The following is a 17,967-nucleotide window of genomic DNA, read 5'->3' on the forward strand; positions in this document are numbered from 1 at the left end:
ATTATTATAGGTTTTTAATTGTTTCTACACATGTAAATATTTTACATTGAAGATCACAAATTAAGGCTAGAAAATAACTTTGAGAAATTACTGTACTTTCATGATGTCGTATTTTTCCTTCTTTTACAGTATTTATTTGGCACCTTGACTATTTCAAGGCTTTTTTTAAACCAGTGTATAGTCCCAGCTCCAAGCTTTCATGGACACACTATTAGGCCCAAATCAGGCGGAGTACAGCACATGCTGTAACAAAGGCATTTACACAATTAGGTGTCATTAGGTTAAATTTATCAAGCAGAAAAGTTTCTTCAAACATGACTAATTGCCTTCATCTTCCTTGAGCAATATGGTGATTGCTGAGTGCTTTAAATGTCTGACATTAGGACTGCGGTTTAGTATTTATACCAACAAGCTGCAGCCATAATCATTTCACCAGGCTGGGAAATAAAGTGAATTTAATTTAATTTCCCTCCGGTCTAAATGACTCCACTTTTACGACTCACAGTTACAGCTGTTTGGTTTTGTAAGGACTGAGGCTGTGGCACAACTGCAGGATTTAATCCCCGAAACCTTCTCAGCATTAATGGGTGCAGTGCAGCTTCTGGGCCTGCCAGCACTAATACACCTCAGATTAAAACTGTTAGCAGTCGGAGCAGCGTTTAGTCTTCCATTGTTCTAGCAGCGCCGGTATTGTTGCTCTTACCATGCGTCGTAGGGTTAGTAGCTGGGCGGTTAGTGGTAGCGGATGAAGCAGTTGTTGTGCTGCTGGTTGTCTGTTGGGCTACAGGGGAAGTAAACAACCACAGATTATCCGTTAGTTTGCTGGACACATGCTGTAGGTACAATATGGAACGATATGAGCAGGTTAAGATCATCTCTGCAAGTTCTTTTTTTTTTTGTTTTTGATTCGTTGGACCTTTTATTTCACTGGGTTTCATTGTGTTTTAGGGACAACAACTTAAAACACAGTCACACATCGGATGCAGTAACCTGTGAACAGTACAACATGTGGACACCGCTGTACTTCTTCTACCTTCTTTTCCCTCAGTTACAGACAGAGCAATCTAAATTTTCAATCAATCTGCATTCACATCATGGGGAATTGGAGGTGTTGTGGGAAAAGTCTGTTGCTGTTCATTGATCACACACCATTATATTTATTAGTTACCTGTTATTAATCATGTGTTATCTTTGTTAAAAAGATGAAATGATCAGATATCGCTGTCCAAAACTGATTGCGAATCAAAATCAAAATGAGAAACTCAAAACATTAACAGCAGTGTCTTTAGATAGTGTTAGCTACCTTACCATGAGCTGTACTGCTGGCTGAAGCAACATTAGTAGCAGAGGATGCAGAGGATGCAGAGGATGCAGGAGTTGCAGCGCTGCTGGTGACGGTGATTGTAGCAGTAGCCATAACTGATTAGCACAATAAGGCGGCATGTCAGTGACACAAATCACACAATGATACTGTGTTAACGAGACAAGCTCCTGGGACCAATCTCAAAAGTCTTTCTTGATTCTTCTGGTAGATTAATTGTAGCAACTGGACTTGCTTGAGTTCCTTATTTGGTTCTCTACCTACAACCCTGAGCCTCCACAAACATGGCTGACAAACCTGACATCGCTGAAGTCGAACGCTTTGACAAATCCAAGCTGAAGAAGACGGAGACTCAAGAGAAGAACACATTGCCAACCAAAGAAACCAACGAACAGGAAAAGGCAGAGTCATCATGAAGACCAGTCCTCCCCTGTACTGTACATTCCACAAGCTTTTGCCCTTTTTTCAGACCTTTTCCAACATGCATTTCTGATTTATTGACTTATTAATGGCTGTACACCCCTCACACCACTCGCCTGCCCAAAAGGCACTCTGTACAGTAAGGAGGTGTGGTTTCATGTTGGCGTGGGTTTTCTGGTTATCTTTCAAGGAACTTTCAAGGAACTCAAGCAAGTCCAGCTGCTACGATTAACCTACCAGAATAACCATGAGCTGGATGACTGAGAATCTTCACAGACATCTTTCTTAATTCTGATCAAAAATGTTGGTTGATCAAGAAAAAGTCATTTTGACATTTGGTGCACAAACTGGGTTTCCCAAGAGCCTCTTGGAGTCAGTTTAGTTCGAGGTTCTTCTGGTTCGGTCAGTAGCTGAGTTTCTATTTACTGTAATTAGCAAGCAAATTGAGGCAGATTTGCTAAACGTTACAAAAACAAAAAAAGAAAAGAAAAGAAAAAGTGAATTAGGCTTGTTTCCAATGACTGCCCTGAAACTTTAGATAAAGACTGTCAACATAAAGTGGCAGTTTAAGCTGTGCATTGCTGTAACAAACTGGAAATGAAACCAGTTGTTTTCCAACTAGCAAAAAACTTGCAGAAGTAAATCAGGAAGAATCTTTATCCATCTATGGAAGTAAAAAGGAAGGGACGCCTTCAGCTGTTCTGTGTGTCCTTCAACTGTTTTCAATTTAGCAAATATTAATCATTCTTTCAAGTCAGCTGGGGTTGATCATAATGTCATACTGTTTGTCCATGAAGACAACAAAACAAGCAGCAGCAGCTGATCAGTAGTTAAATGTTCATTATATCAGAACTTATTGAGAAAAGGCGTTTCCATCTCCTATAAAGTACATTAACTCTCAAAAACTACCTCAAGCAAAGGAACTTCTTCGCAAATTTGATGGTGTATGTTTTTAAATTTTGAATCTTGCTCTCTAAAAGAGCAAAGAAATACATTATGGAAACACAGCTAATGATCTCTGCCCAGAACTGAAGATGAACTCCAAATGTCACCCATGTTCACGATGTTTCTGAGGCTTTTGCACCCAAAAAATTATCAAATTTAGGGGGAAAACATTTAATAATCGCTTGTTTTTTTTGTTTTAGTTTGCATTGAAAGTCTCGCGATGCTCGTGTCAAACAAGACAGCAGCAAAGCAGATGAAGCCTTACCAGAGGAGGAGGAGGAGGAGGAGGAGGAGCTGGTTGTGCTGGTGGTGGTGGAGCTGATGGTTGGGGTTAGAGACATGCTAGTGGTAGGGATGGTGGATGGAGACGGGGTGATGGGAGGAAGGACTGGAGATGACAAATCAAGGATGCAGCAGAACCAGAGGGACCACAGATGCAAAACACATTAACATGGTTGCGCGAAAACCACACTAAGTTCTCCATAGACTACATATTTGAAATCCCACTGAGAACCAAACTGTCCTTTGTCAGAACAAAAAGTCCTTATTACTCAAATCAAAGAGTGAGAGCTCATTTTCATAAATTCCTACAGTCATTCATTCACCACCATAATTCTTCATTCGGACAAAGAACGGCAGAAAGGTTAATTAAGTAATGAAAACATTTGATGGACTTATTTTTTCGACGCAGTGGTAGATAATATTTATCCAATCTCAGTCCTCCTGAGTCAAACACGTTCATCTGGACCAGTTCATCAGAACCAAATTAGCTGAGTCTTCTCCTTGCTAGATAATGAATAATAGAACGAACAAATTAATAATAGAGGGTTTGACTTTTCAGAGGTGCATGAAAAGTAAAATAGCTCCGGGCAACTTCTGCTCAGTTCTTGAGAGGCCGAACGTGGCAAAGCTTCAAAGGGCTGTGATTTTTATGAGGGAAGCCTCTTCAAAAATACATTAGGGATAATTGTTTTTGGTGATGAACTGTAAATGACTTCCATAAAACTAAGTATTTTACTTGGATATTAGAAAAGCCTCCAAAATAGATCTTAGAGTTACAGGAGACGAGGCAAAAGGAGAAGAGAAAAGGGGTAAAAGTCAAGTGTTTGACCTTAGGCATGACAAAAATCAAATGAGAAATGGTGAAAACATCAAAGACGATCTGCAGCTGAACTAAATAAATGAACACTTAACATCGTGGGGTATGGGAATGAAAATGGTGAAACACTGGAGTAGTGGGAGGAATAAGAGGGGGAGGGAGGTGTGAGAAGCTACAGGTTGCTTTTCATTATGCTCACTCATGTCTCCAACTCGTGTCTTAGCTCCTCCCGGCGAGGACGTGACAGGCAGGATACACCTGTGTTTCCTGAAGGCAGCCTCCATTCTCAAGGTGCATTTTAGGAATTAGAAGATCCTCTGTGATGAACGGCCAAGACGAGGAAGCGTAAGGCGGCATAATGAAAAGAACCCATAGAGGGAAAGGATGGAGAAGGGCTGCATGAGAGGGAGGATGAGGGTTGCTTACCGTGGGTGTCGGCATTAGTAGCATGGATGGTGTTAGTGGAGTCAGTGGATGAGGTGGCGGGAGAGGAAGCGGCTGGTGGTAGTGGCAAGGTGTTGGGATGAGAGAGAGAGAGAGATGCAGAGGATGATGAATGGTTGTGATGCTGCATCATAAATGAACATGTTTAGAGCACGAGGTAGAGGCGTACAGGAGAAATGCCTCAGGTCGCTTTGTTACATGAAATACTTGTTCCCCAAAATCACCACAGCCTGAGATCACACAAGTGTGTTGATAACTTTACCCTCGAGCAATTTCATCGCTTCAATATAGGAAAGAAGGCATCACTCAAATCAGAAACAGGTCCTTTAGGAAAGATTCAAGCTCTACCATGTGATTTCCTTGTTGTTTGCCGGACTCTTTTTGCAGTTTGTGTTACTCATACTAACTGTCCACACTAGTTGTAGGCCAACGAAGTATCCACAAACCAGCGGCAACACACCAACAAGTGGAGTGTGTTAATGGCTCAGAGTGTGTCCTGAAGACGTACCTGTCATTCGTCCATTTTTCTCTGGTCTTTGTGCACTCAAGTCAATATTTTCTTCAACAAAATATTGCGATGCCTCTAAGATGCACTGTTAGTGCTAAAAGTTGCTGGGCCACAGAAAAATGGGTTTGCTGCTTATTTTTTTTAGAAGATTTTCAGAAAAAGTCCCATGTTTCATGCTTAGTGACATTCAAGCACTGAGAGTTGTTGAGTTTCATAAGAACACTCGACCTTATATGTATCTGTTCGTAATCACATGTGGCACATCCTTGCATGTGTGACGACACACACCTCTTTTCTTTCAACACAATACCACTTCTAATTCACTGTCCTTGTATGTATGTTCTGTTTTTATATTGCACCTGTTCTCATACAAGGCAGCTCTAAAGGAACACTGATTCATTCTGCTGACGTATAAAGAGACTGTGGCCACACATTTAACCCCAGACCTTGAAGACACAAGTGGATCTCTATGTCTTCAGGCAGTCATTAGAGGCTCCTCTCACAGTCTGAAGGGTCATGTTTTGCACATTTATTCCTGAGGTGAACTACTGGTTATGTGGAAAGACTTCAGGCCAAGGTGGCCTGTACCTATATAAGGTTTAAAATAAGTGATTCTGGACTAGCAGGCAAAGATGGACTAATGATGGACTAATAATTATATGGTTATTACCATGTTCCCTTTTACCCGCTGCATTCTGTCAATAGTAGAGATTTTAAGAACATTCCTATTTGTCCAGGTATAAAGAGGAACATAGCGTGACAGACCTGTTTTCCCATGACCCACATGTACTGCCAGTGTTGTCTAGACTTGAGGTGAATTCTGCAGTTGTATCAAATTGCATCATTCGACCAAGACTGTTTATACAAGAAAATGCCACAAATGAAAGTCATACAAATTTGTCACAAAAAGCAGAAAAATTCCCTCCTTCTATGTTCCATCAGAACCATCTGTCTTGTGACTGGTGGTTCTGTTTGTCTTCTTCTGCTTTCCATTCAAACAGAACTGCCTTCTCCTAAACGGTTCCACCTGAATCAAAGCTTCATTTGCTGAAGCACGACTTCTCTCTCCAGGGATTCAGCTCTAGACCAGGACCCTGACTTGCTATCAGCTCCAGTGGTGCTGGTCTTTAGCCGACCCTGCACTCCATGGACCAGTGTAGCTCGATGATGCACTGTATAACCACGTTAGTGCTCTCCCATGGCCTGTTGACCTGCCGAAGCTGCTGCAGTCATTTACATTCTGCAACACAAGCTGATGCCTAATTGGCTCCACTCCCTTCCTCTCATGAGCACAATTTCACAAAAACTGACCTTTAGAAAAATGTCCCTCTGAGGCCTCTGTAGCTCTGGATAGTGTGAGAACTGACATTTCAGGAGTGGGGTTGGGTCACGTTATCAGCTGGCCCTCAGCTACTGTTTCTGACCGACTGAGGCCCAGACCACGTGACCTCCTGGAGTAAAGGCGATCGGCTGGACTCAGTTCTTCTTCAGGTCATGATCCATGAGCGGACAGCATTCCAGCTTTAATGGTTTCTGCTGCAGCACCCTGGGGTGGTTTCGCTTTAAAAACATTCTGTGGTTTCTTCACGTACGTTCCCCTCAGGACACAGACGGGTCATTTAAGGAAAATGTCCTTAACACAGGATGCCTGAGGGAATTCTTGTCCACATTGGTTTGGAGAGGATGTGTGGCACAAGGCTCCTCTCTCACACACTTGAACTTGTTCGGAGCGATAAGCTTAGAATAAACAGCGCAAAGTATCTGTCTCCTTCTCAAGAATATCCTCATTTTAACCAACCTGAGTGAGATTCTTGTCCTTGCTTGACCTCTTCTCTACGAGCAGTCATTGTCAAGTATACGTTCAAATATCATGACTGAAACAAATCATTTGTACAACGTATGACATCCTGAGATTCTCAACTCAGATAAAACAAAAACATCTCTTCTTTGTCTATAAGTGGGTTTTGATTTTCAATTCTCGGTTAAAATGCTGGAAATGCATTAACTGCTTCTTTTTAATGGACTTATAATTAGAGATTACAAACACATTTCAAGACGCATTTTTTTCTGCTTTTGTGGAAACTCAGTTAAAATATGCACGGAAGCTGTTTCCACACAGCTTTGTTTTGTGTATGTAATATAGCACAGACCGTTGCCCTCGTGTTTAATGCAGAGAAATTAGTTTCTTTATGAATGTATAGAAACTGAATATTCAAATACTTTGCTACAAGATGCATGAACCGATATGCATGCACTCTGTACATTACACAGCTAGCATGTGTTAGCTTTTTTTATTATTATTATTTTAAATTATGCATATTCACAGTTTGAATGAAAACATAGTCAAGCAACTGAACAGCCTGCTCGCGAATTTGTTTCTTCCAACTGCCAACACAGCGCAGTCTCGACAAAATCCACCAAAAAAGTTCAAAGTTTCCAACATTCTTGAGGTAAATTCTCAACCAGAAGGATTTTTGCAAACACATCAGAGATCCAAGAGGTTGCTACCAGAATTAATGGAGTTCCAACTGACTCACTTACGCACACAAAACGAAACAAGGCATTAATCGTTTGGTCGGCGGAACGTCCAAAAACCAATTCCAAAAGCTCAAAGTGATTCAGATTGCTTCCTTTTTCTGACAACCAATGACTATTAATTTAAACTAAGTAGAACAATCCAAACACTGAAGACTGTTTTACTTTCTTGTGGTTTGTTGTTTTCCCATCTTCTCTTTGTCATTTTACCTCTTGCCAGTTCAATCCTCAAATGTCCCTCTCTCTTCCTTTCTTCCTTCAAACCATCTTTTCAGAGTAGTTTGACAGTATTTGAAGAGTTCAGAGGCTAGAATATGTTCAGAGCTTTGGGGGAATGGGATCTGTGTGGCAAGCGTAAACCTTGTTCAGGTGAGAAAGTTCCTCTCAACAAGATGTCCAGAATCCATTTTCAGGGGTTAAGCAACTTCAGGAAAACCTCTGGGGCACTGGGACTTTGAAGCTTTCTTAACACAGCACAAAGAACAGAGACTGACAGCAAGACCCATCAACCTGTGAAGTTGAATGAGAGGTGTATGGATCTGACGCTGCCAAGGTTGAGGGTTTGATTCCCATTTGGTTTACCCATTTTAAATATGTATGTGGTCATGGAGAAAACCTTCAGTATATACATGGTCCTTGGCAGCAGGTCAGGGGTTCCATTTCCTGTATACTTCAGTGGAAAATTCAACGTATAACACAGGCAGGGTTCAGTCCCAGCAGAGTGGCACAAGACAACAGTACACTCATGGTTTATGTGAAAACTCCTTGAAACTTTAAGCACATTTTAGGGCTTCTAAGTCATCGAAGTGAGCCGATTTATTTCCTAAATACTGCAAAGTAAGCAGACCTTCAGTCTCCTACATCTGTCATCTTACTTCTTGTCTTTTTCTCAAGTCCTTACACCGGTTTGCATCTTTTTCTATCCCCAAACTGCCAGACAGTGATAGGAACAGCAGCTATGAGTGACAGTTTTGGGACAAAGACAATATTTTCAAAAGATAATAGTGAGTCTGCAGCACTAACGGCACACGGATGAAGTAGAAGCGCAACAAAGGGGACTTTTTCCGATGGCGTTCCGTCTAAAGGGCACCATTAGCTTCCGTCAATCCAATGTTCCCAGTAAATATTGATTTGGTGATTTGCAGATCAAAAGGCCTCCTAGTTAATATTGAGCATGAGTTGTTTGAAAAGTTAAAATTCACATCTTGTTTAGTTCAAATGAGCTTTGGTTAATTTGGCTGCTTGGTTGTGTTTGTTGTTGTTTGCTGGTGGGAAAGGCGGCTGCCAATCACTGTGATTGAAACCACTGGAAACAGTGAACCTGACGGCCTTTCCAAGCAAGAGTTTAACAGCTCATTTGTAGTCTGGAAGCTAAGCAGACCAACCTAGGATACTTTTAGTACAAATTAAAAAGCTAAGCTACTTAGAAATGCATCTGCTTATCATCAAGTCTCTCTATAAAGGGCACAAGTAAGTATGCCAAATCTAAAACTGGTACCCATTTGGTGAAAAGAAGCTCAAACAGACATTAGCTTGCTATTATATCAGGTTCTCGTCAGAAATTAGGTTAAATAGCAACCAAAATAACTATATTTTTTTACATCTTCGACTGCAAAAAAGGACTCTGCTAAATCCCTGTCAGCATCATTGCTTCATGAGATCCTCTGACAGGTCCCTACTCACTTTTATAAAGGTTGTTTTTTATCATTTTATCATCATTTATTTTATTTGTATGTAAAGTTTTGATTCTCATTACTTTCAAGATATGCTTTTATTGCAAAGGACAACACTCTGTTTGCACTCTGGAACAATATATCATTTTCCATCATTTCTTTATGATACCAGAAAAGACAATTAGACACATCAGTTAAGTGCAGCAGCACTGAACTTCCCCATGTGGGTGTACGTAACACTGGGACGGTGATAAGTTACCTGTCTAATTATATAACTCAGTAATAGCTGTGAGAAAACAGTCCACAAAAAAAAACAAGAAGTAAAAAGTATTTGTCTTCTTGGTCAGGATCAGATAAACCAGGCGCAGTCATGGGGTTATAAATAACTGCTGTTGTAAAGCAGGTTCCAATTACGCAGTGAAATCATATTTAACCCAGAAGTCCTGACGTCCATTGATCTGCGAATCACATCAGTGATTTATGCTACCCATGTTTTCATAACCTCAAGAAATCCAAATATAATTCTACTTAAAAAAAGGAAGAACACACATTGGAAAAAAAGAATCTTCCACTCGGATGTCACGTACATTAAAGCAAAGGAAGTAAATAAGGAAAGCTGCAGCTATTTTCTGCTTTCAGTCTCTTTTTTTATCACCAGTTGCAAAGACAGCGTTCACAATGGAGGCGTGTTTACTTTTCCTACCTGGGCAGCCCAGTCCAGGGGAGTCACAGTTGGTCGTGAGTGGTGTGTTGCTGGGCGGGGAGACACCTTGGAGGAGGGGAGGACAGACGAAAAACAGAATCAGTTAAAGTGACCGCGCTGACATTTTGGATGAATTAATACACAATTCTGGAGAGATGACGTACAAATGTCAACATGTTCTCACATTGTCTACAACTACTTCACTGCACTCCTTAAAATGATGCATTAGTGTTCATTTTTAGTCTGATAATCACACTGGCATGGCAAAAACCACCATTTTTAGCCTTTCAAAGACAGAATTCTGAGATTCAGATTGCATAAACACTTTTTTTTTCATTTTATAACAAGGAGTCACACATTTAAAAAGAACAAAAATTATACTAGAAGAAAAAAAGAGGAGAAAAGTTCTAACCCCAAGTCATGTGAATGATTGTAAGGATATCAGCATTTTGGCCACAGGCAGAAAACCTTTTCAGTTAAAAATGTGTCTGGATCAATTTCTGAAGGGGCTCTAGGTGTACAGCCTGTCTGGTAACCCTCATTATAAATGGCAGTTTCATTATTTCCTGAGATAGAAACAAACACAGCAACAGCTTTGGTAACTGATTAAAATTACAAACTCAAAATGTGGGTGTTTTTACCTGCTGGCCAGACAAAACAAAGTGATTTTAATTTATTAACTTGGTCTTCAAGGAGTAATGATGTTCATCTTTCTCTATTCAAACACACATGGAGATAATGAGGCTAATCACTGACTAAAGCCTAAAGTACATCTGTGATGGAAAACTATGAATGACCTCGCCCGAAGTTTTCTGGGCGTTAATTACTCAACAGACAAAAAACGAAAACTAAAGCACTTCGGTCAAACACAACAAATAAGCTCGATAACAAAGTAACTTGACTAAAACTAATGAGGTACCTCAGCAACAGAAAAGGAAAGTTATTACTAACTAGTATAACAAGTGACAAGGTCAGTAAAAGGACTTTCACCTAAAACAGTGTTGGTGTCCTGTGGGTTTGTAGCCTCTGTTTGTTAGGTTTAGGAAAGATGGTTTGGGTAAAAATACACCATTTTACAACTGCTACAAGCTTCTTTTCCATTTCCTCATTACCAGGTTGACAAGCCCTGCCCATCCAGAAGCAGCAACAGTGATGACACAACTGCCTTTCTAAAAAATAATTGGAGAGAGTACACACACTTCACATGCAAAAAAACATAGATCGGCTACATTTTATTCACCTCAATCGTCTCCTAGTGTTGTGGTTTTTCTGGTGAGGTCTAATTAAGAGGTGGAAATCTGAAATCGATCAAATGCTGTAGGCAGAAAATAGAGCAACCTTGGATTTGTTGGGTTCTCAGAGTAAATCCTTCATGACACCAGAACTTACATAGTGAAAATATTAGATGTCCTAATGTGTCAATGACCCCTAAAGTTTTCACGATATAATATTGTAGTACATGAATCAAGTATCAACCTAATCCCACAATGCATGTAGCGTCTGTCCAGCTTCAGTTTTGGCTCTATGTTTTTAGAGTAACACCTACATGATCGGGCATCAATGCAAGTATTCTTTGCATATCCAGTCTATCCCACGCATACATTGGAAAAAAGGTGGGCTACACCCCGACCAGACAGCCAGTCTAGTAATACGATCATCTATTTCTCAAAATCTTTGCAGCTTGAACAGAAAAAGTTTCCCACACTATTTTTGATAGCCTGTAGATTTCCAATCAATCAGACTCTGTGGGTTTTTCTTTTTTTTTTTTTGCTGGGACACAGATTGGCTGCTTGCAGAGATCAAACCCCTAAAATTTTTATGTCAGGGACAGTCTGTCTAACCGACTGTGTGCTTCCAGCAGCCAAAAATCAAGCGCTCCTCAAGTACTTTGGCCATTTGAAATGTAATCCGGAGCCGGTCTGCGGCCCACACATACTGAATATTCACAGGGCCTTCGGAGGGAGTGGGAGGACGGGCAGGCAGAGAAAGCAGAGACTTTGTTTGAGAGGAATGTGTTTGAGAGATGTCAGCAAATCATCGCAGCAATCAGCCGAGTGAAAAAGCAGGAATTCGGTAATCGTGGATGGCATGTGCTTCAAAAGAGGTGAGGAGGGCTGAGGATTGTGCCCAGTCATAATCTACCTCTTTCTTTCCCTCTCTCTCTTCCCTTTCCTTCACCTCTTGTCCTTCTCCTCTTTCTTGTGTCACTTTTTACGCTCCACTGCTCCATCTCTCGCTTTATTGCTTCGCCTCCTCTCTTTTCTCTTGTTCAGTCCCTTTCTCATTCCATTTTTTTTTCTTTTTCTTCCTCCTACACTTTGTGCCTTTCCACCACTTTCCTTTCCATTTTCTTGCCCTCTTACTTTTTCTCATTTTGCGCCTAAATCTCTCACTTCCTTTATCTTTCTGTCCTCTTGTTCCTCTTTTCCTTTGCTACAGTACACTTTATGAGCAACAGTAAGTGGACAGACACTTCAGTGAAGAGCGAAGGGGGAATGAGCAGGGCAGATTGTGATAACAGCACTCAACACACCACCTCAATGCACTTTTGGTCTGGCGCTGCATTTCCTCCTTTGGGCTCCTTAGTAGGAAATCTTAATGCCGCTGCACAAAGCCAGCTATATAAAGACATGGTTTCTCCCACTTTGGTGTAGAAGAACTTGTTTGGCCTGCACAGAGCCCTGACCTCAGCCCGGTCCGACACCTTTAGGATAAACTGGAGCGCAGACTGTGAGCCAGACCTGATTACCTAACATCAGGGCTGGATCTCAGTAGAAGTCAGGTCATGGTGGCAGCAGGCTTAGCAACTTAGTCCAAATGTCCCTCTCGATAGAAAATGTTTTCCAGCTCCTTCTCGGCAGTTCGAAGGTGTTTCTATGCCAGATTTGACATACAATCTGTCCTCCCTGTTCACCCTGTCAGAAGCCTGAATCACCTCACCTCACCTCAACAAGAAATTATCAGCTTTACTCCAAGCTCTTTATCTAGTATACATGTGACCCCGAGTACCGTTTTGACACACTGAAGATACTCTTCTGCTGCCAACACATTTTCGCTCCCATTTCCTCTCGCATGGACGCTCAGTCATGACCCCTTGGTGACCATTTCAGATGCATTAGGGATACAGCATCCTTCTTCAGCGTTGGTGGTCTGACAGCATTATAGACAGACAGACTCCTCACAAGAAAGCTGGACAGCTGGTGGTGACATTAGTCTGAGATAACAAGACAGACTGTCACCCAGGAGTGTTGCACATGTATTTGTATGTGTTGCATTGTTTACTTATTCTCCAGTTTTGTTTTGTTTTTCTGTCTTATTATTTTGGCTCTAGGGTTAGAAAAGAGATCATTGTTTGCATTAAAATATACCCTTTCTCAACATTAACCACACATTGGAACACAAAGTTCTACTTGCAACAACCATCTCATATGTCATTCTTACCACAGTCTCATTGCACCTTTTTTGACACTAATAGAGTTCTATAGAAGTCTACTGGACCACCCTGCACATGGAAAAATGGCGCTAAAGTGGTACCCAGTGAGATAAAATCTGACGCTGCAGGGCTGCTGTAGGGGTCATGACCGAAACTCCATACGTGACAAGCTAGGTGTGAGACCAAGTTGTCGCTGCTTGTATCTATAACCTTATTCTTTTGGTCTCTACCTAAAGCTCATGACCATACGTGAGGGCTATAATATAAATAGATCAAGTGGGAAATTGTAAACTTTGCCTTAGCTCTGCTCCAGCAGTCCAGTACAACACCTGCACTACTGGTGACACTGCACCAGACCTCAAAACACGTTAACTACTCAACTTGGGGCAGCGAATTAATCTGGAGGGAACAATCTACTGTATTCTGGCAGAGAACCATTGCTTAAGGTTGGGATGAGGTGCTAACTCTCATCCCAGCTGCTTCACACTTTGCAAACCACCACAGTGCATGACGAAAGGGATGACCTAATGAAGCTAACAGAACCACATCATCTGCAAAGAGTAAAATTCTGAGGTCCACAAACTGGACATTCATCTGATACCAGGGGAGAAGAATGTTAAGGTACCTACATACTTTTGTGCATCCAATCTCCCTTCTTTTCCTTCTCTCTTGTCCCTGCCATCTCTAGTTCTTCTGAGCAGGATGTTGTCATTAGGGAAAATGAATGCAGCTTCGGATCAGGCCACAAGGAGATACCGGGAACTCTCAGGAATATTAAGCTTTAATTAATCCTGGTAGCAGACCTTATCGCACTTTCATTATTGTCAAACACACATGTCCATGTATTTACTGTAGTTTTTGCAGGAAAAACAAACTATCTCTGCACACTAAGAATATGTTCATTACAGACTTACAACACAGAGTAAGAGGAGTGATGTAGAGTCGGAGCAGAGGTTCAAATGTTCATTAAAATGCATTTTCCTCTCACTATAAAGGAAGGCATTCATGTTTGTACTGTACGTCTTTATCAGGGTGTCGCTTTGGTGACAGCAGCTGATGGACTATAATTAATCGAATCACTCAGCACCAGGCAGCGGGTTATAGTTCACTGTCATTAGTGGAAAAACATGTTTACTATTCACCGCGAGAGAAGAATTAGGGTTTGTGAATGTGGCTAAAGTAATATTCTAAAGCATTTTCATATAAACTAATAGTTGACACTGGCAGGTTAAACAAGGTTTTCCATTTGATTATAACACTGAGTGCCTGGTTGGATTTTACTGGGAAAAACATCTCGCTCTAAGCTGGCAAACACAGAGCAGGATTGAAGTTCTCACTTTGTGGTCTGGCAAGGTCACGGATGAATTAAAGGTACCCTGTGGAGAATCTGACCACTAATAGTTTCACAGAGCCATGTTTTGTTTCTGAATGGGTCCCCGATGAGTATAAAAATGAATTTGTTTTTGTTTGTTTACCAAGAAAAAGAAAGAAAGAAAAAAAATAAAAATAAAATACACGTGGTGCATTTAAAGTGAGTTAACAGGCTGAAACATATAGAGGCTGTGCAGAAAATTGTTCAATTTCTGAATGCAGTTACCGGATCAGCACCATCTGAAAGTGTGTGTGTGTGTGTGTGAGTGTGTGTGTGTGTGTGTGTCTGTGTTTATGTGTCCTCTGGCATCAATAAGAGATGAAAGACAGCCTACAGTGCACACAGACACACTTAGCAAAGACATAATTTACCTAAGGAAGCACGGACACGTATATATGCATGTATGAGCAGAGACACACACAGCTGGCGACAGCTCCTTCTCCGCCTCCATCAACGCCGGCCTCATTACCAGACCAAAGAGGAACATAAAAATGGCTTCAAATGGTCCGGGGCCCTTTGGTAGCCTCGTAAAAGAAAGGAAACAACATTTTCAAGGTAAACAAAATCAAACACACCTCTTCGCGTGGAAAGAAAAATGAGTGTGAAATGTACTTGGATGAAATGCGAGGCGTAAACATTCCCTGCTGTGCCTGGATGTCCCTGCAGACTGCATTCATTTAAAAATAAATAAAAACATTGGTTTAAATTGTATTGGGACACTTGATATAAATGCAATGGACAAAACAACTGAAACATCCACCACTGGACTGCAATCCACGCTTGAATTATTTTAAATTGACACCTCTCCATGACAGTTACAGCAAAACCTGAACATCATAGCCTTCATTAAGGAGGATTTGTTGCAGGTTTGTTGCATTAGATTGTACTGGGTTTAGCTAGGTGTACCTAATAAACTGCCAACTGGGTGTAGTTTGCTTACAGCTCAGCAAAGACCATCAAGACCATTTAAAAAAAAAAAAAAAAAAATGTGTCTCCAGGTCTTTGGCCAAACAGCAAATAGGAACATGACTGTATTTTATTAAACACAGTAATGGAAGTAGACGTCAAAGCCATGAGAGAGAGAAAAACAATACGGAGCCAGCCAGCAGCAGCGGCTATAAAACTTCCATTATTGAAGAATGGAAAATGTCAGTGTTTGTGAGCTCTGATGCTGTAAAATTGCCTGTCAAAACACTTGCCAGTTTCAAATGGGACCTTACCTATCTGGTCCAATCCTTCCTGGAGCCGTGCAAACGTCCATATAAAGAGGGTCCAAGGGCTCAAACACAACATCTCACTCAGATAATCCCCAAAGTGTTTGTTTCCCGCAGTGCTGTTTCGGCCCACTGCTCTGGACAACTGTATATCCAGGGCTTCAGCACATTACACTGCACAGCAAGCAAAGTGGGAGAGTTTCTACGGCCTGTTTAGGAGACTGGTTTAATCGCTGTTTCACAATCATACTAGAGCGAGTGTGAATGTATGATGGAAAAGCAGCAGTGATGAAATAATTCCGTTTTAGTGCTTCCCAGCTATACGTATGCAGGGGTTCTTAAGGATATAATTAACTAAGTAAAGAAGAGAAAAGGAAATGGAAGAAAATTGAGGATTTTTAGCGCTCTATTAGTCCATCAAACGGAAATAAGCAACTTCTACAATGGACACAACATGTTAAGATGTGCTGCTATCTCTGTCATATATGAGACTAAATATTTATGTATTTGAGTTTTAACTTGATAAATACCAAAAAAAAGGCAAACCATTTCTGATTTTTGCAAATAACATATACATAAACCATACCATAAACAAACCATATGAAGCTTGTATTTGTGGAAACTGAATTTCGTGCTTTTAAAGACTTCAACGACCCTGAAAACCTTCATATTTACATTTATACGTATCTGTATACATTCACAAGGCCTCTGACCTGTATGTGAACCTTTTGCCTCCCTCTTTGCATAAACTCCTGCAAGCTGTTGGTAACATCAGATTATTGTAATCACTGAACAGCAGACATCTGTGAATGAGGAGTCAATAGAGCACATTTTGCTCTCCAAACTAATCTCCTGTTTGTTTTTCCAACTGTGGCAATTATCTAGTTTTCCTTCAGGGATCAATTAAGTCCAATTAAGTGCAAGCCAAGTAAATTTGTTTTTATTTAGAGCTACAAGCAAATGACTATGTTTTTTTACTGTCTATTAAATTATTAATGAAATGCATTACTTAGTCTACTAAATGTTCCCAGAACTCAAAGTGATGTCCTAAAACTGTCCGACAAACAGTCCAAAACCCAAAGATCCTGTAATGGAGAGACAGTTTTCTGGGCACTGTGGAGGCTGATGAGGTCAAGTGGCTGCATCAGAGCCTAAAGAGAGCTTTGTGATTCTCTGGAAAAATGCTGAAAGAGGCAAAAATCGAGTTTATCTAACTGTTGGATTCTTCTTCCACTGCAATACTTCAAATATTCCGTTCTTGGGATGTATTACGGAATAAACCTGCCGCAGGTTGGTTACAGTATTTAGTTTACAATCATGGAAAACTGAGACAATCAGCAAGTTGTGAAGATTGTGGAACCAGGCACAGTTTGCCACCAATTCTGCGAAATTCTTACTCCAACCATTTGAGCAGGCAAAAGGGACAAAAACTATGTAAGTTGAGGGGGAACTATGAGGACAGTCTTAGTCGATTATGTTTCGAAGAACAGAGATTATCCTCTACACGGCTGGTCTCTGCAGTTGTTGGGTAGAAATTACGTATGTTGGGCAGGAAATCCAAAATGTGGGATCATTTCAGTGGGTAAAGGACGATCCCAAGCAAACACAGGGTTTCTAGAAAAGCTGTCAGACGGCTGGACCGACCCAGGTGGAGCTCATTTGCGGAGTCAGACACACAGGACTGGTAAAAACTTTACAGATCTTTGACAATCCACCTGACCACCAGTGCCGCAACTAGGTGACTTTTCTTTTTGACGGGAAGTCAGCACAGGCCAGCGAAGGACTGATGGCAGCATTAAAGTAGGTCCATAGTTTGAGGTCACATCGCGGCTTAACAAGTTCAAAAAGCACTTTACCGGCGGAGTTGATCTGATCGGTGCAGCTGCTTCATTCACAGTGATCATGTACAGAGTCCAGGGTCACAACTGTGAGTGAAACTACAGACAACAAGTGGAGCCTGTGGGACACTCGATGTGCATGACATCATCAGAACCCAAGAATATGTTCAGGACCACTTCTAGATGTGTATATATATATAGAATATGAATGTGCTGAACAACGCACTAATGCGGTTAGGTGTGGATGAATTATTTTTCTAAAAACGATGAAGGGGGCAGGATATTCGGTTTTACAAAAACCCTGCTACATCTGGACAAGGCCTGAACCTCAAGCAGTTTCTAGATATCTTTTGCTGTCACGTTTTTACCAACTGTGGGCTCAATATAAAGTCCTGCACCTCTATGGAAACAGAACAACTATGACTTTTGTGCAGTATGACACAATTATAAAGCTAATTTTTC

At 41.0% G+C, this 17,967-nt stretch overlaps 1 protein-coding gene across 4 annotated transcripts in view; it reads right to left on the reverse strand.

Moving 5' to 3' along the window:
* The window catches only part of adgrg6 (adhesion G protein-coupled receptor G6), a 114,744-nt gene that overhangs the window by 44,653 nt on the left and 52,124 nt on the right, over positions 1-17,967 (reverse strand). For 2 of the 4 annotated variants that reach the window (XM_008301140.1, XM_008301141.1), the window contains exons 7-11: positions 9,649-9,714; positions 4,212-4,283; positions 2,952-3,074; positions 1,309-1,419; positions 704-781 (exon numbers count right to left, since the gene is read on the reverse strand). In XM_008301140.1, coding sequence (XP_008299362.1) covers positions 704-781; positions 1,309-1,419; positions 2,952-3,074; positions 4,212-4,283; positions 9,649-9,714 — 450 coding nt within the window. The remainder of the gene's footprint in view (positions 1-703; positions 782-1,308; positions 1,420-2,951; positions 3,075-4,211; positions 4,284-9,648; positions 9,715-17,967) is intronic. The other 2 variants (XM_008301142.1, XM_008301143.1) reach the window with 2 other exon arrangements.

This window comes from Stegastes partitus, unplaced genomic scaffold (assembly GCF_000690725.1).
Source record: "Stegastes partitus isolate 25-593 unplaced genomic scaffold, Stegastes_partitus-1.0.2 Scaffold1634, whole genome shotgun sequence".
Taxonomy (NCBI): domain Eukaryota; kingdom Metazoa; phylum Chordata; class Actinopteri; family Pomacentridae; genus Stegastes; species Stegastes partitus.